At 52.5% G+C, this 20,069-nt stretch overlaps 7 protein-coding genes across 7 annotated transcripts; 4 read left to right on the forward strand and 3 right to left on the reverse strand.

Moving 5' to 3' along the window:
- Nucleotides 1–75: 75 nt before the first annotated feature.
- Nucleotides 76–3,318, forward strand: COCSADRAFT_184163 (uncharacterized protein). Its single transcript, XM_007705522.1, has 7 exons — nucleotides 76–294; nucleotides 345–366; nucleotides 470–572; nucleotides 626–1,526; nucleotides 1,572–1,621; nucleotides 1,690–2,480; nucleotides 2,538–3,318. Exons 1-7 carry the CDS (start codon nucleotides 139–141, stop codon nucleotides 3,158–3,160), a joined length of 2,646 nt encoding a protein of 881 aa, XP_007703712.1. The 5' UTR covers nucleotides 76–138; the 3' UTR covers nucleotides 3,161–3,318.
- A 3-nt stretch (nucleotides 3,319–3,321) lies between these two features.
- Nucleotides 3,322–4,830, reverse strand: COCSADRAFT_39973 (uncharacterized protein). Its single transcript, XM_007705390.1, has 3 exons — nucleotides 4,624–4,830; nucleotides 4,106–4,568; nucleotides 3,322–3,960 (listed from the first exon to the last, which is right to left on the reverse strand). The coding sequence occupies exons 1-3, from the start codon at nucleotides 4,651–4,653 to the stop codon at nucleotides 3,404–3,406; spliced, it is 1,050 nt and encodes a 349-aa protein (XP_007703580.1). The 5' UTR covers nucleotides 4,654–4,830; the 3' UTR covers nucleotides 3,322–3,403.
- Nucleotides 4,831–5,554: 724 nt separating this feature from the next.
- Nucleotides 5,555–6,890, forward strand: COCSADRAFT_39975 (uncharacterized protein). The gene is made up of 3 exons (XM_007705391.1): nucleotides 5,555–6,111; nucleotides 6,166–6,647; nucleotides 6,701–6,890. The coding sequence occupies exons 1-3, from the start codon at nucleotides 5,691–5,693 to the stop codon at nucleotides 6,803–6,805; spliced, it is 1,008 nt and encodes a 335-aa protein (XP_007703581.1). The 5' UTR covers nucleotides 5,555–5,690; the 3' UTR covers nucleotides 6,806–6,890.
- A 934-nt stretch (nucleotides 6,891–7,824) lies between these two features.
- On the forward strand, nucleotides 7,825–9,986 carry COCSADRAFT_39976 (uncharacterized protein). The gene is made up of 5 exons (XM_007705392.1): nucleotides 7,825–8,032; nucleotides 8,097–8,458; nucleotides 8,518–8,930; nucleotides 8,986–9,052; nucleotides 9,149–9,986. Exons 1-5 carry the CDS (start codon nucleotides 7,909–7,911, stop codon nucleotides 9,794–9,796), a joined length of 1,614 nt encoding a protein of 537 aa, XP_007703582.1. The 5' UTR covers nucleotides 7,825–7,908; the 3' UTR covers nucleotides 9,797–9,986.
- A 1,312-nt stretch (nucleotides 9,987–11,298) lies between these two features.
- On the forward strand, nucleotides 11,299–14,126 carry COCSADRAFT_174626 (uncharacterized protein; the record flags this gene model as incomplete). The annotated part of the gene is made up of 2 exons (XM_007705523.1): nucleotides 11,299–13,873; nucleotides 13,924–14,126. The coding sequence occupies 2 exons, from the start codon at nucleotides 11,299–11,301 to the stop codon at nucleotides 14,124–14,126; spliced, it is 2,778 nt and encodes a 925-aa protein (XP_007703713.1).
- A 1,909-nt stretch (nucleotides 14,127–16,035) lies between these two features.
- Nucleotides 16,036–16,741, reverse strand: COCSADRAFT_241672 (uncharacterized protein). The gene has a single exon (XM_007705524.1). The coding sequence runs from the start codon at nucleotides 16,612–16,614 to the stop codon at nucleotides 16,228–16,230; it is 387 nt and encodes a 128-aa protein (XP_007703714.1). The 5' UTR covers nucleotides 16,615–16,741; the 3' UTR covers nucleotides 16,036–16,227.
- A 676-nt stretch (nucleotides 16,742–17,417) lies between these two features.
- Nucleotides 17,418–19,887, reverse strand: COCSADRAFT_150094 (uncharacterized protein; the record flags this gene model as incomplete). Its single annotated transcript, XM_007705525.1, has 2 exons — nucleotides 17,418–19,633; nucleotides 19,693–19,887. Coding segments are annotated over 2 exons (2,116 nt in total), but the record flags the coding sequence as incomplete, so codon positions are not given.
- Nucleotides 19,888–20,069: the final 182 nt, after the last annotated feature.

Consider the following 20,069-nt stretch of genomic DNA (forward strand, 5'->3'; position numbering starts at 1 on the left):
GCGGCTGTATCTGGCCGTTGCTACAGACACGAACTCTACCCTAGCTTCTTACCTCCCCAGCCCCAGCATTAACTGAGCCTGTCCAGCGATATGCTGCCGCCTCACCTCTAGTAGCACTCCATCCAAGCCCTTAAACCTATGGACAATACGCAGCAGCACCATCCCCCTGAGCACTTGAGCTCCTGGTCAAGGCCAGGTGCAAAGGTGGCTATTCCACGACTACAAAACATCAACTATCACTTGTCTGCCAGAGCGCGACCTCAGCGTCCCCGTACCGACGTAGTGAGTAAAGCCGTGAGTCCCGGCATTCCGATAATTATTGGGCCAGAGCTGACAGCCGGTAGTGTATGCAGTGCCGTAAGCGAAGTGGGCCTCTCTTCCAGCTTAACCTGTGCATTTCAGCTGCTTCTTTGCTCTGACTGAGTGGCCGATGTTGTCTTGGAAGGTAGAGCTCGCTGACCACAGTCAGAAATCAAATGTTCCGGTGACCGGCCGCGCTGTACCAACTGCCAGCGCCAGGGAAAGGACCATGCGTGCTACTATGAACAGGAGCGCAAAGACCGCCTCCGAGGGTGCGTAGAGTTCATGCCGCTGGCTCCGCGGTTTCTGCTGACACAGGAGAAAGCGCGTTACGCAAGGTGCAGATTCTGACAGCCCTTTTCAACGACGTTAGTACCCAACTGGACGAGAAAGGCAAGAATAAAATCCAAGAAGTACTGGCGTCTTTTGAAGACGACACACCTTCTCTCTCGACCCCCTTGGTACCCTCTGTGCTACACTCCAAGCGCCAGAGACAAAGCTCTTATTTCGATGACGACGCCGTGAGCTCTACTTCTGCAGATGTAGGAGAGGCGTTTGTTTCGGCCTCGGTCGGGTCAAATGAAGACCTGGACTTTGTTCAGGAGGATCTCTTGCGTGTGAATGAGGCAGAAAGTGCAGGCTTCATGGGCCGTAACTCACAAGCCCAGTGGCTGCGTGCACTCGAGTCCAAGGTGGAACAACCGGGAGGCGAGCCTTCCTTTTCAAACTACGGGCCGCCTGGAGCCAGTTCAGAAGCCTTCAACCGTCGTGCTGAAGCACTCCATGGGCGTCAACAGAAGAGTGGCTATACGCAGGCCAACGCGAACTCGGCAACCAACTACTATTTTTACCTCGACAAGGCTAACATCGATGTCGAAATCGGTGACCCCAACGTCGTGCCCTCTGCTAGTACAGCACAGAGTTTGTTCGGCTACTACAAGCATGCAGTGTATAGTCCGTTCAAGCTCGTCGACGATGAGTTCGAGCGACAACTACAATTCTATCTCAACGAGAAGGATGGAATAGTTACGGCAAACGTGTGCCCCAAGTGGAAAGCTGTCATGAACCTTGTGTTCGCCATCGGTGCGCGGTACTCGTATCTAGTCGACGCTGAGTGGCGAGCGGACGATCGCGATCATCTGGTCTACATGTGGAGAGCGATCCATCTCTTACAGCTACAAAATATGAGGACTCTCGTTTCGCACCCGGAGCAGCGACTGATACAGGTGAGCATGGAAAACTACTAAATACACCCTTCTGATGAGGTACAGGCGATCGGACTTCTTGCACTATACTACCTCACGATCGGCCACGTTAGCAGGTACGTTCGAAACCACGGCGAAATATTCCAGAGCCGGAGACACAAACACTTGCTGAGATGGTGCTCAGAGCCTGGTTCATGATCGGTATGGCTATCCGACATGCGCAGGCTGCAGGTCTGCACCTTAGATATGAGAATCCCTCTATACCCAACGACCGGAGAAATTCATTGGCTGAGCTGTGGTGGGCCCTCAACTCTGTTGAATGCGTTCTTACTGCAATATTGGGTCGCCCCCGGGCAATATATGCCAACGACTGCACACTACCCCCACCGGGTACTGTCAGGACCGAGACGGAATCGAAGTCGCGAGAAGCTACAACAGACAATACTTTTACCACTGCTTCGGTATACAGCCGTGGCTCTGGCTCTTCTACTGGGGAGAAGAGCGCTGCACACAATTTGGATAACTTCGCTGCAGCCTATGTCAGGCTCGACATTCTCATGGACAAGATCCTCACTGGACTCTATTCGCCACGAAAGTCTGTCAGGTCATGGAAGAGCGCACAGAGCATGATTGCCTCGCTCTCTGAAGAACTTGAAACCTGGGCTTTGCAATCGTTGCCACAGGGCGCGCCTGTTGCTGCTGCTGCTGCTGCCGCCACTGTTGATCACAGTTTAGATCGCGAGCGCTTGCTGCTCTATCTATACTACTACAATGCCAAGATCTGCATCACTCGGCCATGCGTCTGTAAAACGGATGAGCGGATAAAACGACAGAGCGAAGAGTCTTCGCGCTTCAACCAAAAGACAGCTGAAGCCTGTATCGGAGCAGCTCTTGACATCGCAGCGCTGCTGCCTGATGTCCCGAACCGTTCTTGGTACTATGCAAACGGTCCTTGGTGGTGCGCCACACATATGAGTAAGCATCCTTGGTAGTTATACCACATGAACTGTTAGACTAACTCATACGATGCAGTCATGCAGGCCCTCACCCCGCTTTTGATCGAGCTTTCATTGGACTGCGTCCACTTGACCATCGACATGTCTCACGTGACATCTTGTGTCGAAAAGCTTATAGCGTGGCTTCACTCGATGAAGACTGTTGACGCGGTTAGCGAGAGCGCATACAATGTCGTCACCAAGGTGCTCAGCAGACAACGATCAGAAGACGCTGCCAAGAAGCAAATGCCCCATCCAGAGCACACTCAAGCACTTGGCCGCCAGGAATATGGGCCATTACAGCAACAGCCTGGCTCGCAGCAGTCATACCAAATAACAAACCACCCGCATCAGCTACAGCAAATAGAGCATGCATGGCCAGGGCCTGATGAGTTGGGTAGTATGCCCTACTTTCCGCAGCCCGATATCGGGAGATTCTACCAGAATAACGCGCCCAGCTCTGAATATCTGACTAGTTCGAACACGGGCATACACGAGTTTGGCCAGCCGCAGATGAGTTTGTTCTATGCAAATCCTTTTATGGCTACGATGGACCAGTGGGATTGGGACTCGATGGCGGTGGAGGATACAGGTCACGGACATGGACAAGGTATGCACCAGTATCAAGGTCAGAATTTTGGTGGTGGACCGTCTCAGTGATTTTGGGGTATGGAAGAGGAGGGGATCTTTTTTTGATCGTTAGGAGTATTTTGGGAGGTCGCTGGTATTTACATATAGGGATGTGTTGGGCGGAGACCTTGAGCACGGAACAAAAGATTATTACCAACCAAAAGAATAGTTACAATTAACGAATTCATTCATCTCTGAATCGTATTACTTCTTCATCCAATTAATGATATGGAAGGAGATATGATGCCTTTCCAAGGAAGTTTTTCAAATTCCTTAAACTTCACAAGCTTCCACTTTGAACATACCCTCAACAACAGCACAATCCCTTCCATACCGACTGATAGCATCCCTAACCGCATCTCTCACATCCATCATCTCAACCCCCACAGTCTCATTCTCAACTAAGTCGCTAAACGACTCCTCTCTACCCACTTCCTCCTCATAAAACTGATTGCAAACCGCCAACCCCTTAACTGCCTGCGCAATCCCCTCTCCCCCAGGCTCACCCCTCTCATACCTCCCCAAAACCATCATTGCATTCCGAAAAATCCTCTCAACATCCACCTCTTCGACTTCAAACTTGGTGCCCAACTCCTCTTCCAGCACACGCAGCAATCCACGCTGCGTAAGATACGAGGGCTCACCCGGTCGCGCTACAAACGGACAAATATGAATGGCGCGATTCATTACCGCCTCCGGATCCCGCAGCATGCGTGCGGCTGCACGGGCGAGAACGGGTAGTGGAGTCCAGTACAGCGGGACGTTACCCGTGCCATAGATGCGAGCGTGAGACGTAGGTAGGGAGAAGCCCGCGGGACCTTTTGTCAGCCCTATTCACGCATCAGTATTGCATTTCCTCTCCTTCCAAAAGCGCCTACCCCAGTAATCTCCCACACGTGATTCTCCTCCCCTCCTCCCCCCCCAAATAGGATAAAAGTTGAGGAATAAGACGAAGAAGAAAGGGGAATAACATACACATATCCATAAAAGCGCCCCCATTCAACCCAACCCACCCCATCTTTCCTTTCCTCCCTATTTCCTCCAATTCCTTCCTTATCCGCGCTTTCGCTCCTACAAATCCCTCTGGCAAACGCGTGTACCTTGGACTCTGCACATTACTCACAAACTCGTTTGCGAAAAACAACTTCACGCCAGCCGCTAATGCAGCATCGATGATAAGGCGGTAAGCAGCATACTGAGTTGCGCTGCCGGTGATACAGTTTACGATTGCGTCTTGACCCGAGAAGGCGGTGAGGAGGGAGGTAGGGGAGGTGTAGTCTGCGTGTTTGTGGAGGAGAGTTGTAGTGCAGGTGGAGGGGGGAGGGGGAGGGGTGTAGGAGGAGGTTGGGCGGGTGATGAGGGTTATGGTTTTGAAGGGGGTGGGGGAGGGTTGTTGGAGGAGTTCGTGGAGGATGGCGGTGCCGAGGGGGCCTCCAGGCTGTGTGGTGGGTGAGTTAGATGGGTGAGGTGGGGTGGGAAGGGGGCGTACGTACGCCGAGGATTGCGATGGCTTTGAGTTCCATTATTTCGTTTTATTTTTGATTTGTGTTGTAATAGTTGGGATTAATGGGGGCGTTGGTGGTTGATGGTGGACTTGGTCAAGGTGAAGTGTAATTTTTTGAGTCTGGGAGTAAATTGTACGATGTAGTCGATATGTACAATTCTGTGTTCTCCTCTAAATCCAGATGAACAACTACAAAACATCTCTCATGAACAAAATACTTATAGTATCATCTGTATTTCCTTTTGTGCTCAATATCAAAGCTAGGCTTCACCAGGCAGCTCACGTCCATTGTTGCCTTGTTGCCTAGTCTCAGAGCCGCCATGCAAGACAACGGGAGGATTGACACCGGAAATAGGCGATTCGCCTCGGCCCCGACGGCAAGGTTAGATCGGACGCCCAATGAGGTAATACACGACGCGCTTGTTCTGATCGGGTGTCGTGCATTGGCTGGCTGGACAGCGTGTTCACGTGTCGTGTTTCGGCATTTGAATGCTCGAGGTCAAACGCCGATGACGTTGGTCAACCCTTGGATCTTGTACCTGGCATCTGGCAAGCTGTCGCATGATATCCTGGAAATGGCGGTTTAGAATTGATTCCAAGCTTGGTAAAATAGTCCAAGATGGAAATTTACATAGTCTTTAACCTGCACACGTGTTGTGCGGAGTATGCAATCACCATGACGATGGCGGGGCTGCCGAGCATGGCGGGGTATCAGCACCAGAAACTCAATGTTTGTCGCAAGATATTCTTGACTGCAAACAATGGCAATGCGACGGTAAAATATCATTCTATTATCAGGATGAGTGAATTGCTGTATGCTATATCTGTATGGTGGAAGTCTCGGTCCGAGATGGACCGGCAAGAAGAGCTCCGCTGGCGGAGCAGGGCAGTGCAATAAAGAGGATGCAAATGCCGCTTTGCTAGAATTGACATTTGCCATTTTCCCACCTCTTTCTCTCCTTCATTCTGCTTTATCCAAACAGGCTTCAAACTCTGCCTTTACCTTGGTCTCATTGCCTCATACTCACCCACACATCCCACGCACATATCAACATCATGTCTCAACGAGCGGCGCTGTTAATTGGCAAGCTGTCACATGCGCAGAAAGAGTGGCAACAGTGCGCCGAAGTTGCGTCCAAGCTATACGAGTACCCCGATGGTAACCGCGAAGACTTCATTTCCAAGTGCAAGAGCGGCGAGTTCGACGGGATTTACGCTCTCTACAGGAGTAACGACTCGAACCCGATTACTGGTGATTTTAATGCTGAGCTGCTCGATGCGCTCCCAAAGAGCCTAAAGTACGTGTGCCATAATGGCGCAGGATACAACAACATCGACGTTGCGGCATGCACAAAGAGGGGCATTTCCGTATCGAGTACGCCAATTGCAGTCAACGACGCGACTGCCGACGTCGCCATCTGGCTCATGCTCGGCGCCCTACGAAACATTAAGCAATCATACATGGCAGTCAACAGCGGTGGGTAGCAGCATCTGCAATAATGTCAAATCTGATGCTGACAATTTCAAATAGGAAAGTGGCGTGGCAACTTTTCCCTCGGACACGACCCCAAGAACAAGACGCTGGGTATCTTGGGCATGGGTGGCATTGGTTCGGCTGTCGCACACCGCGCAAAGGCCTTTGGCATGAAGATACAATATCACAACCGCCGCCAGCTGCCTGCTAGCGAGGAAAACGGCGCCAAGTACGTTAGCTTTGAGGAGCTGCTCAAGACGTCGGACGTGCTGAGCTTGAATTTGGCCCTCAACCCTTCGACTACGCATATTATCGGCAAGGAGCAATTCAGTCAGATGAAGGATGGCGTGGTCATTGTAAATACAGCGCGAGGCGCGTTGATTGACGAAGCGGCGTTGGTGGATGCGCTCAAGAGCGGCAAGGTGTGGACTGTGGGACTAGATGTGTTTGAGGAAGAGCCAAAGATCCATCCCGGACTGTTGGAGTGCGAGAATGCCGTACTGCTGCCTCACGTTGGCACGGCGACGTTTGAAACTCAGGTATGTTGTGTGGGAAACGAAAGAAAACAAGGACGAAGCTAACATGGCTGCAGCGTGACATGGAGATCTTGGTGCTGGACAACCTCAAGTCGGCGATTACGAGCGATAAGCTATTGACGCAGGTACCGGAGCAGAAGACGGAGAAGGCGAACATCTAGATGATAGAGGAGATGGATGGGTCTAGGCCTGGTAGCGTAGATGCACTGCATAGACTAATTGATGAATCATGATAGCCCCCAATACCGTAATCTCTTTCTGTCTGGGTGTCATGCAGGAGTGGTGCAATCTGTATGAGTGAGATGCACGATTTATATGTCGATGCTGAGAGTCAAGAGTGCGGAGTCAAAACGTGGGATCCGGGGTCGGTCTTTGAGCGGGCATGGCGAGCGACTTGGCGAGGCGAGCGCGTTTCTCAGATGTGGCTTGCTGGCATCGGTGTTTGACCAAGAAGCATGGCGATTGAGCATCGCAAAATGGGTGCGACTCTTTCTGTTCTTCGAATTTGATGCTGTGAATTCACATGTGAATAATCGAGGCAAAAAAAGAGGCAGAAATCTGTCAGACGGGTGTGCGAACAGGGCCCCTCCACTTGCCGGTACCAAGCCAGAGGTAGGATGTAACCTGCAGATGCACCGCCGGACAGAGGCCGTCTCTACACCGCCCACGCTTTGGTTCCTTGCCACAGGCTTGATATGACGTCCGTTTCTTTTGCGCAACACCGCAGGTACCCAGATTAGTAGTCCTACACATATCCGAGAATAATTGTTCTCTGTCGGATATGTGTGCGTAACAAGCCAGCAGCATTTGAACAAATCGGATGGATATGCCAGTCCCCGAGGTTGCCGACCCCACTGGGGACAGCTCAGGCCAGGAGAAATTTGGGGCCCCGCTTAGGCGTCAAGGCAACACATGGACTTTTGGAGGTGGAGTCCCCGCGAATGTCGGATGGCTGGTCTCCCCCCCGCGCGCGTCAAAAGACGTCACATGTGCCGCCTTTTGTGCCGACAGGCACACGGCGCCAATTGAACCCTTTGCGGCGGGTTTTGCTCGTAGGTCTTTCTGGGGGAGAGGGCAGGCCTAGTGGAGACGTTGGGAATTGGATGGGGTTGGGGGGCGACTGTTATTTAAATGGAGAGAGACCGCCCACCCTAGTCTTTATTATTGCAAACGCTTTGCACGTTTCTTCTTTCTTCTTGTTTTTATACTGCCGTGTGTGTGTCGCTGTCGGCGATATATTTGACGGCTGACGGGAAAAGGAATCATGGCGATGCTTAATATGGGTGAGGTCTGGGCGGACATCAAGTTGTACCGCCGAGCCTACTTGCTTACTGCTGTGGCCTCATTCGGCGGTATGCTGTTTGGCTGGGACACTGGCTTGATCGGAGGTAGGTGACTTGTGTAACAATGGACGTTGGTTCTGTTTATGCTAACCTCAGGCGATGCGCGCAGGTGTCTTGACCATGGATGCGTTCCAGAATTCCTTCAACCTGCACAAGGGCAGCCCCGACTTTGCCAATCTACAGGGCAACATTGTGTCTGTACTACAAGCGGGTTGCTTTTTCGGCGCATTGGCGAGTTTCTACGTCTCGGACACGTTTGGCAGGAAATGGGCGCTTATTATCGCCGACATCATCTTCATTGTCGGATCCTTGATCCAGACGCTGTGTGGGCTTGGCACGTCGAATCTTGCCCAGCTATACGTCGGACGTGTGATTGGTGGATTTGGAGTTGGTTTGATCTCTGCCGTCGTACCTACCTACATTGGAGAAAATGCCCCTCGAGCGATTCGAGGCCGTTGCATTGGTTGCATGGTATGGTTGCTTGCATAAAATTTGGTGGGTAGATGTGGTGGACTGACAAAAAACAATAGCAACTCTTCAACGTCACGGGCATCTGTTTGTCCTTTTTCGTCAACTACGGCATCGCTCTGCACATCACCAGCCCCACCGATGCCACCAAATGGCGAGTACCTTTTGCACTGCAAATGCTGCCTGGAGCTATTCTGCTTGCGGGCATTATTTTCATGAACGAATCGCCCCGCTGGCTGGTGGAAAAAAACCGGATCCATGAGGCTGCTGAGGCGCTGGCTACAGTGCGCGGCAAGAGGGTCGACGACCCCGAGGTTATCGAGGAACTGGATGAGATTATCGCAGACTTCAATGGCCACGAGAAGATGCCCTTGCTTGCCCAGATCAAGGCGTCCTGCTCGGGCAAAAAGATGTTCTACCGGTCGTCATTTGTTGTCATTCTCATGTTCTGGCAGCAATGGACTGGCACAAACTCGTATGACTCTGATACTTGTTCGATTAGATGCAGGAATGCGGCTGACCTTGGTTAGGATCAACTATTACGCCCCGCAGATCTTCCAGCAGATTGGTCTTACCGGTAAATCATCGGGCTTATTTGTAAGTGCGAATGGTGGCTTGTTGCATGTACATGTACATACATATATGTATGTATTGACGGGGAGTTGAAACGGTGCTAACGGTGTGACTATATAGGCAACCGGTATCTACGGCATTGTCAAGATTGTGGTAACGGCCATTGGGCTAATGGCATTTACCGAGCAGCTCGGACGCAAGTGGTCTCTGATCATCGGGTCCCTCGGGCAAGCGTTTGCCATGTTCTACATCGGGGTCAACCAAGCGGTGCACCCACCATCGGGCGACCTAGACGGCAACGCAATATTTGCCATTGTGTGCGTATACCTGTTTGTTGTCTTCTACTCATTTGGCTGGGGACCCATTCCCTTTGTGCTGGCCTCTGAGTGCAGTCCCAACCAGGTACGTTCGCTGCTCATGGCGGCCTCGCTCATGACTCAGTGGCTGTTCAACTTTGTGATTGCAAAGATTACGCCATTGATGCTGGACAACATTACGTACGGAACGTTCCTTTTGTTTGGCTCGCTGTGCATTGTCATGGGGGTGTGGGCGGTGCTGTGTGTTCCCGAGACCAAGGGAGTGCGGCTCGAGTCAATTGGCGAGCTGTTCGAGGGCAACATTATCAGAGGGTGTATCCGGGACACGATTCCCAGCAAAGCACGGGCGACACAGCTGAGGGACCATCATGCGACGGCGGACGAGGGAGATTCAATCAGGAGCGGCAAGGCAGGCAAGACAGGGCGCGTGGAGCAGATCGAAGACGCTTAGGGCAGGGTAGGCGGAGAAAGACGATGGCAAAAAAGCACACGAGGGGCGGCGTCGAGTGCTTACGTCGCAGCGCATGTGGCGGATTAGTTTGTAGACATGTGTAAGATAGTCTACCAGTAGCTACAATGAAACGGCCAAGCGATGAGGTTATAGTGGCACCATTGCACATCTTGGCCCGTTGTGACGAGCAGTGTAAAGTGATCGATGGCAGGCAGGGATGGGGACAACGTGTCCGTACAGTGAAGATCGTGAACCGAACAGGCGTTGAGTCGGGCCGCATCTGGCAACGACGAGCAGATGGGCAGGCGGGAGACGAAGAGCTGGTCACGAGGCAGGATGGGCAGTCCTTGCGGGTGAGGCTGGGCGGTACAAGGGCCATGGATGCCCTAAGAGAGCCCGAGGGGGCGCGGTTGGGCGTGTGCATGGGTGGCCCACGGATGACAAACGCAGATGGGGTACGCTACCTGTAACGTCCGCGATGCAAACGAGGCGAGGGTCAGGACACAGATGCAGACAGGCGGTGGGAAAACTGGAGCAGAGGCAAAATGAAGCGTGCCGTGCGCAGCAGAGCAGATGCAGAGGAGCAGCGGACAGCCTTGGAGAGGGGTGGAGCCTTGCAGTGGTAGCGGTGGTTAGGCGTGGGAATCGCATCCATACATAGCAGAGGCAAAAAGAAAGAAAAAAACCGCTACAGCAGCGGCGGACCCTGTGAGTGGTGGGGCAGGCAAGGTGACAGGGCCCGGGACTAGGAATACTCTAGGGTTCCTAGGGCTGCGGCGGGCCCAAGCGAGCGATGACATAGTGCACTCAGCACTTCGCCCGACGTAACCTCGCAACCAGGCGGGCGGGCACCGTCGCCCTCTCACAGCCCGAGCCCGAAAACCTCGTGCCAGACATGCTACATGCTACTAACTATACTTACTACTACTACACACACTTACATATGCATACTCCATACATACACATTACCAACTAGCTGCTAGTCCGCACACCACACCACACCGCGTCGCACACCACACACATACACACATACACACGCTCTTCCCCTCGTGCGTCGTCCGCCTCATTCGCTGCCTCGCCAGTCCCCACCACCGCGCCCATCGCTGCCAGGCACATCCTAGAGGTCCGCCTAGCAACTCTCACCACGTCCTCCTTGCAGCGCATTCCCCCCCGCCCCCTGCCGCGCCCGGCGTCACCACTCGTCGCGGGAAACTTGGGCGCCCTCGTTCCCACTGTCGTCTGTCCAAACCGGCAACCGGTTCGCGCCTCCTAGTCGTCGAGCCAACATACACCTGCGTCCGCCCTCCGGCACCCGTCCGGCATTGACACGCTTTTATGTACGTCCACCTGCGACCTCTCTCTCCGCCAGGCCTCGTTTCGTCTTTGCCTTCTTCGTGTGCCATGCGCTTCTTTGTTTCTTCTTCTTCTTCTTCTTCTTCTTCTTCTTCTTTGCGGCCATTGCCTCTCCGAGTCTGACCGTTTCACCTACTCCCACTAACATCATGTTGGGCAGCCTTCTCCTCCCCACCAGTCCGCCGGGCCCAAGGGGCACTACTTATTCCCCCACTGCAGCGCCGCCCCTTCCTCCCCGCAGAAACTCCCTGTCCACCCAGCCTGCTGCCAAAACCGCCGCCAAAACCACCCCGCTGCACATCAAGACGGTCAAGCTGTCGGGCGCCATGGACTCGCGCTACACGCGCCCCTCGTCCCCCCGCAGGGCATATGGCAATCCTGCCAGAGCTTCCACCGGCGGCTTCTCTGACCCATACTACGACTCGTCGTACTATGCCCGCCCCAGCTCCCCACGCGCCAGCGTTGATCGTCTGGCTGCTGCCTCGTCGATTCATTCACCCTACTGGAACCAGCCCACTGCCTCTCTCGCCGCTGCCCGCACCAACAACCTCAAGTACGACTCGTACACCACGACACGCCCCCGCCGCAACACCAACGACCTGACCCGCCCCAACGTGAGCACCAGTGCCCTCCCTCAGACGTCCCTTCCCCTCCGCACTCCCTACTCGCCCCACACCACCACCCACACCACCACCCATGCCGACCGCCCCAGAAGCCCCCTAACCTCTTCCTATGACAAACGCGCCGACACATACATCACCTCTGCTCCCTCGCGATCCCACAAGAAGGTCTACAGTGTCGATGATACCAGCCACTTGACCAAGCTTGTAGCAGAGGTCGATGCCTCGCGCCACAGGGACCATGCGGATAGGGGCCACAATGTCACCAGTGGTGGCCGTACTTACCACGACTCCAAGCCTTCACCGCGCCTGTCCGACATGAGCAACGATGGCTACTCCTACACGGACCCCGCAAGCATGTACCGCGACACAGAGCCAGCCTGGAGACGTCCACGTGCTGGCAGCATTGAGCGCAGTTCTCGTCCTACGAGCATGATTGCCGACCGCCCTCCACGCACCTCTGCCCGTGAACTCGGTCCTCCACCATCCACTCGAGGCTTTGACAAAATTCACAGCGCTCCACGGGTTCATGGCAGGTCATCTTCAATTGACAGAACCCCAGTCCCCAAGTATGACCCCTATCCAGATGCACACCTTGGCCGATCATCTTCCACACGCTCCCGAGCCCCAGCTGCCGTTCATCAAGAATCCCGCGAACACCGTCGCGACACGTACCGTGACGACTACGACCGCAGGGATGTCGAGAACAAACGCCATAACACCACTTTCGAGGACCGTGACGTCACATCCCGAGGATTTGGCATCGCCCCCACCGGGCCTCCCCCCCTTGCACATGATCATCATGCCCTTGATCGACAACCTCTCTACCCTCCTCAAGAGCCTCCCCGACCCAGGGTGCAGGAGCCTGCCACTTCGTACTACCAGCCCGAGCGTGCCGAGGCTCGCATGCCTGAGGTTCGTAGTTCCCGTGACCGCGATGTGCCCCCTCCAGACTATGACCGACGTCCCCGTGAACGGGATCATGGTAAACATGATAAATACGAAAGCAATGGTTTTGTTCCCACTGCTGCTGGAGCTGTTGCCGGCGTTGCTGCCACTTTAGGCGCTGCTAGCTACATGAAGGCCCGTGAAAAGGAACGAGGTAGTGACCGCGACTCTTCTGGAGAAAGAGAGCGAGAGCGCCGAAAGGAATACGATGAACGTGACAGGCGGGACCGTCCTGATGAGCGACGCGAGAGGAAGTCTGAAGGCCGCCGCAACTCTCTAGCTCCAGCTCCAGCCGTGGCTGCCCCCGTTGCCGCCGCTGCCGCTGCAGCCCCTCCTCCTGCTCCTCCCGCACAGATTGCTGCCCCCGACTATCCAGCCTACCCTGACCCAGATCGCAAGTACCGTGACCGTCGACAGGATGATGACAAGGACAAGGCCCCTGTTTCTTCCAGAAAGGCCTCATCGCCTGAAGGCAGTGGAGATGAACGACCACGTCATTACGTTGACCGAGATGCTGAGAGGCGAAAGGAGCCTGCACCACAACCAGCTGCTGTAGACCCCGACGAGGAGTACCGAAGACGCATCCAGCAAGAAGCCGAGCGTGCTGGTCGCAGCAACCGTGACCGAGAGAGCGACTCTGACCGCGAAAAGGATCGACGAAGGCGAAAGGAAGAGCGTGAGAGGTCCAGGTCTCGAGGCCGAGAGGAACCGTCACGTGCATCACCTCCTAGAGATGCACCCAGCTCTCGGGATGAACGCTCTTCGGCCACCCACAATGGAGGCATGGTGCAGGAACCGGAGACACTCGATAAGGAGTCAGAGCCTGCTAGCAAGAGCGTGCAGATTGTTGAACCACCCAAGGAACCCGTGGCACCTGTCAAGGGCATTCTCCGCAAGCCTACTGCCAAGTTTCCAGAGGACCCTGAGCCTATCCGCGAGGGTGTAGCACCCCACAAGGATGCTCTCAAGGGCAAGGACATTCCTGTTGGTGCTCGATGGACAAGGATCGACCGACGCCTAGTCAACCCAGAGGCCTTGGAACAGGCCAAGGAGCGTTTCGAAGAGCGCATGGACTGTGTGATTGTACTTCGAGTCTTGACCAAGGAAGAGATTCAGAAGCTCGCTGATCGTACAAAGAAGATCCGCGAGAGCAGAGGTGAGTTTGTCGATGAGTTGGTTAAACAAGCACTGCTAACAGATGCATAGAAGATGACGAGTATGATCATGAACGACGCGAGAGAGAGGACCGTGATAGACGCAGCCGCCGCTCCAAGGATGACCGAGATGAAGAGGATCGCGATGATGACCGCTATCATCACGAACGTGAGCGACGTCGTCGCTATGATGATGAGAGCGACTATGAGGGCCGTGATCGATCAAAGAAGCACGATAACGACAATGGAAGGTGATGACATTGAACGGGCTTCAAGCATTGCTACCAGGCATTTTTCTGGTCTGGAGCATGCGCCTGCGTTGTGTTGAGTGGAGGAAGAAAACGCCTAATTACAAAAACCTACAAAGAGATTTTGTCGGAGAAAAAGGTGATGAGAAAAGCATCGCATCTCAAGCGTCGGACAGCAAGCAGAGACGGGACAAAGCATAGGATGGCACGTTTCAACGTCTGACAGCAGACGGCAGATGGCAGCCAAAGGCACTGGAATGTTGTCCTAGGACCGTTTTTCGAGTCAAGCTCGCCCCAGTAGTGGCGCACCAGGCCACGAAGTTGTAAATTTTTATTATTCTCTGGTGCAAATCGGCAGTCACGGCGTTACCCTGGAAAGAGTCGCATAGCTATGGTGCTTTGGTGTTTATAAAGTTGCATTCGCCTGGATGAAGCCCTCGATCTCGCATCGCTATGTTATTCCTTTTTGAATTACAAGCTTTCATCAATGTATTTCTTTTTGGAGGCACATGTTTGGTTCGACTATTGTTTTCTTTTTTTTTATGGCATCAAGCATGGCGCGGGGGAAGGGGGGTGGGTGGATAGATCATGCAATAGGAGCTAGGGTGGCGAACAATTCTTGCCTTTTTGTACATGGCTTTCTTCTGTCTTTTTTGCTTTTTTCTTCTTTCTACCCTTTCGTTCCGAATTACCTTTAAGGGGGTGAAATGAAAATATTTATTTTTATTGCATATTTGTTGGTTGCCTCAAAAGTGTGTGTACTTGATCTTATACTTTCTTTCCTCTCCGACATACATAGTTGTCTTTTGATATTTTACATACTTAGTACTTTTTAGGCAAATGGGTCATACCGATTAACAATAGTTGGATTGCAATCTCGATGATGACGCTCACCACCACTACCATTATCACCACCGTCATCTCATCACAAATGACGGTAAGACGGTGCATGTGGATTGCCCGCCCTGCCTGCTTAACCTCCCTACCACTCATAATCATCATCATCATCATCATCTCACCGCGCAAATGAGCATCACATGTAGATCAGATCAGATCAGATCAGACCAGATCACCCAGTTCGCTGCTTCAGCTCCTTCTTTTCCTTTGCTTCTTCCCCAACTAAAAGTTTTGGCTTTCTTCCGGTAAAGCGTCATGCAGGGGGGACTTTGATTGCAGCGAGGCCATAGGACGGTTGGGTTGGGTTGGGTTGGGTTGGGTCGGGTTGGGTGCGCATGCAGGGCGTATGTAGGGTGCAGTGTGTGCAAGAGGGTGGGTATGCAGGGAAGGGGGTTTGTGCAGTGTGGTGGCGGGTGAGCTAGTGGGGGAAAAGAAAGGAAAGATGTGTATGAAGAAGGGGGCAGGGAGAGGGGGGTTAGGAAGGGTGAGTGACGTACTGGGTATTAGTAGAGGGTTGAGATGTCTTTGTCCTTTTTCGCTTTTGCTAGTAGGATTGTAGGTTATTATTAAGATGTGGTTGGTAGGTGTGTGGGTACAAGTATATTAGTAGGTTTGAAGTGATACGAGTCTTTTTCCACCCGCCCACCCACACCCGGCTGCACACACGTATTTGTATCCTGAGATATATCCATGCTATTTACTTGTAAGTAATGCGCTTGCGCGCCGTTGAGTCGGCATTCGCCACTTGCTGTGACAGGCGTACACTGTGTCCAGTAAAACCCCGAAGTCAATACAAATGGAAGATGGAGTGTGAGGGTTTTTGAGGTTGTAATAAGGTACGTACGCAGATGAAATTCCCCAGCCCAGCCTCGCACCAATCCCTAGGATACGAAATCTTTCTCCCAGATCTACCTGGAACGGGGCCTTGTTCGCCGTTGCCATAGCAGAACTCTAATAATCCATCATCTTTATTAGCCAACTAGCTCTTCCAAAAAGAAAAACAATAGTGATGGAAGGATGTGATGCATGCATGTGTGTGTGTGTGGGCAAAAAAACGCACTCTTTTCATACTCAGGCGGAATAATCCACCGCAACCTCGCTCTCGTCACATACAAATCCCCAGCATAATGACTCAGACTCGAGTTGCCAACCGGAAACGGTTTGTTCCTGTCGCACTCATGGTGGTGGTTTGGATCTGTGCCGTCTTCACACTACCCTTGATATGTCAGCCAAACCATTACGTATACCATGAGGAGAGATATAAAAGGGGGGTAATGTGTGTTAGGTAACAGCGAAGTGGAATACTTGCGCATGTTCAGAATGCCCAGAAGGTTGTGCCTTGGCGGTTGTTCTGGAAGGAGGACCAGGTACCCCTCGAGGTGCAGCATAGATCTGTGGATGAGCTCATGTCGATGCTGGCCAAGGGGATTTGTCCGCTGGCTGTATGAATGGTTGCTAGGAAGAGGGAAAGAGAGAGGAGGGTTGAGGCGAGGAAGTGCGGCATTTCTATGATTCAGGATGTGTGAGTGATGTTGATAAGATATGGAATGGACAATGATTGCCGAAATGGTGTAGGAATTATATAGTACTACATGCATTTACCCCTTATAACACGTACTTACTCATATGGACAACAAAACAAATAGTTCAGCCGTTATCTTTTGGAAGCAAAATTTTCCGCAGTAGGTATTAAATTAGGCGTTGTCAGGCGCTGTTAAGATAAGGCAACTATAGAATCACTCTCTTTATAGCACTGACGATGAAATTATAGTAACTTTTATGGCGTGATGCTGTACATGAGCCGGGACCGGGCCCGAAGAGAGCTCGGTCAGGCTGTAAGAGAAACGGGAACACCCGTTATCAGTCCTCGTCCAATCCTCCGAACAGCAATTCATCTATGCATGCACCAACAATCCGCCTAGATGGAGGCGGCTCTTATAAAAGCATTGGAGATGCTGCGCTAGTACCATTTACCGCTGTGTACCAGGAATCGAGTTTTTTCATAATTAAAGTAAAATTATCGTACTTGCTCAAAGATTGACGGTATAAGAAGGTAGTTAAGCGTTATACACCCCATGAATGGGTTGAGGCCGCCTTAGTAAGATACTCAGTGACCACTTAGTTGAGCGACGCTTGAATATAATAGAGCGGGTTGTTCTGACTCGTACCGTAAAATGTGGAGCCTGTGGAGGTAGCGTGAAGGTATGCTTAGTTTGTTTCTGGCTGGGAGACGGCATGTATAAATCGGAGAGGCATGGTCTGTTGTTTGTCCAAGTATTGCTTGAAGGCGTGATTAATCGAGGTCTCCCAATCAGACGCTGCGCAGTACACTGCATAGCCTGCTCTCTCATATCAGAACCACATGATAATTAACGAAGTCTAGTGCGCGGGAAGGAGAAAAAGGTATATCGTATGATTGGGGATGGCGAAAGTGCTTATGGTGAGACGGGGGCGGATACGAGCTTGTCGGCAGATGCACAACCTAATTCAAGTCGAGAAGTACCAACGGAAGGGCTATTGGATGGAAGCCTACAAAACCATAAATACTTTATGAACGAAAAAGGGGACCATATGTGGATTCGAGACATTCCCTACAGTCCTTTCACAACGTCGTGGTCGCCATAATTCCTCTATTCATCACCATGTGAACCACCTTTGATCCCTCTTGTACACTCCCAGCAAAACTACTTACCCACTTACTCCTGCCCCCGATGGAAAACAAAATCAGCCGGCGCACCCGTAAGGACCAAGTCTTCCGGGCCCAAGTGCTGCAACCCACCCTCGCCAAATGCAAAATCATTCTCGATCTGCATAAAGAGGTACTGATCCGCCTCGTCCAGCGTCCAAGACCAAGGCTTTGGACTGGGAGTAGAAGGCGTGACGATCCCCGATGGCTGTGCACTACCTCGAGCTGCATTGCCAGCATTCCCTTGCTGCTGCTCCAGGTGTTGATTCAAAGTACTAGAAGATGCCGTTCGTGTATCCGATGGTTGAGCAGCAGCGCTAGGATGATTCCCTGCTTCATCCGATTCCATAGTCAACCTGTACGCGGTATCTCGATCGATGTAGTGGAAGAATAGCTCCAGAACCCAATTCGTTACTTCCCATGTCTTTTGGAGCTCCCGGAGACCCAGCAGGCAAAGTTTTGCACGGTGCTCGGCTAGCGTGCGGTTGATGCCAGTCGAGCGGCGGAAGTGGACGACGTGGATGCAAAGCGTGTTGAATAGGTTTGTGATGACGTGCATCTGAGCGTGGCAGATGCTACTATCTGGTAGCATGTCTTCGACTATGCGTGAGTTGCGTGCAGCGGCCTGGAGCGCGACGTTACCTTCGGCTGGTACACTGCGGCTCTCATCCATGATGAAACTGGTTCGGTGGAGGAGAATGAGGAGATTGTTGTATGCAAGGTGGAGCATGCTAGCTTGGAAGTTGGGTACGCCGCTAGCATCGGTGTCAAGTCGCATGATGCTGGGGAGGTTATTCTTCCACTGGTATAATTCATCGCGAAGCCTGGTCGTGTCTTCGGACGTCAGTGTACGCCCGGGTAGATAGCCAGCGTCGACTACGCGGCCGAGAAAAACTGCCAACTGCACCATACTTATTGCATAAGCAGTCGAGCGGTGGCGGACATCTGCTGGAGACGAGGATCGAAAGGCATATGCAAAGTCGGAATATGATAATGGCTCCACGTCGCAATCTTTATCGCGTATCCGGCATGGCAGACCCAGAGCGGCCGCGCATTGTCTCTCACGAATGTAAATGGCCCACCACAGTCTTCTCTTAACCCTTGTCAGCTTTTCCTCTGAATTCCCCCCACAGCGATGTAGCGCCCGTGTTTCCGATAGACTGATGGCTGTTCCAAGCCAATGACGGGCATCTTTTTCCAACAAAGCGCCTGCCCTCCAAAAGCTCATCAGAAGCAAGGCTTGGATTACAGCAAGTTTGTCAGTCTCGTAAGTCGCGTCGTAAATGTCTTTTGCACGAATGTAAAAGAACCATTTTGCTCGGTGACGATTGCCCCATCCTAATTTCTTCAGAGTAGATTCGTCACAGTGAATCACGCCAATGAACAACATCGCCTGCAATAGCAGGGCAGACATTTCTAATCTGTTGTAAGTCATCCAGTAATCGTCTTCGTCAAGGATGGCAAAGTGCGGGTGAAACCATTTGAAGTAGGCCTCTAGTAATTCCTTTCGAATGTCGGCGGGGGGAAATGAAAACGCGCCTTCTGCTTGCAAAGCCTTCTTCCTCGCAACACGCCTTTCAGCCTCCCATTGAGGAACATTTGCTTCTTCTCTAACCGCTCTAGGAAGAGCATGGCGGAAGCAAGACTCGCGAAGCTCTACTGCGGCAGGGGTCGGCGCTCCCGCCACGTAACGTAATGAGCTGGATTCGCCGAGAAAGACGGCATCTTCTTGCTGGAAATTCTCCTTTATTGGTTGGATGTTACGTGTTTCTGGTGTTGTCGATGGCGCAGAGAACTGATTCTGATTACCAGTGACCGGCGCCTGAGTGTTGACAGGACTGTTGAAGTTGGACGAGAGAGAAGCCAGGACGTGTGATGCCGCAACCTCATCCTCATGCCGTTGCGGGCTGAACACCGGCGCGCTGGGTGGACTATGTTTATGTCAGCCTTTACATCTCACCAAAACATCCTCGTGGAATATTTGGCATACGTTTTGCTTCGTGCCTCAGCCTCACCGCGCGGTTTCCTAACATGCTTTCCGCGCTTCGATTCTCGCGTTTCGCATTGCAAATCGGCAGTCATACAGTTGCTGCAGGGCTGTCGATCGGTTACATCGCACTTCACTCTCCGTGCATTGCATGTCACACATGCTAACCTGGCGCGTTTGCGCGGCCGTTCAGACATGTTGCCGGCTCGCAGCGTGGGTTTTGAAAGAAGCCGAAGTCGGTTATCCGATCTTACAAGGCGGTAGTTGGCGGCTTGGCAAGACTGTGGTAATGTGATTCGTCCATGGTCTCTTCAGGGACAAAAGATATCGCGATTTTTTTTCAGTATTTTTAATCAGATCATAGAAACTTGGTTTGTGTA

The sequence above is a fragment of the Bipolaris sorokiniana genome (genome assembly GCF_000338995.1).
Source record: "Bipolaris sorokiniana ND90Pr unplaced genomic scaffold COCSAscaffold_14, whole genome shotgun sequence".
NCBI lineage: Eukaryota > Fungi > Ascomycota > Dothideomycetes > Pleosporales > Pleosporaceae > Bipolaris > Bipolaris sorokiniana.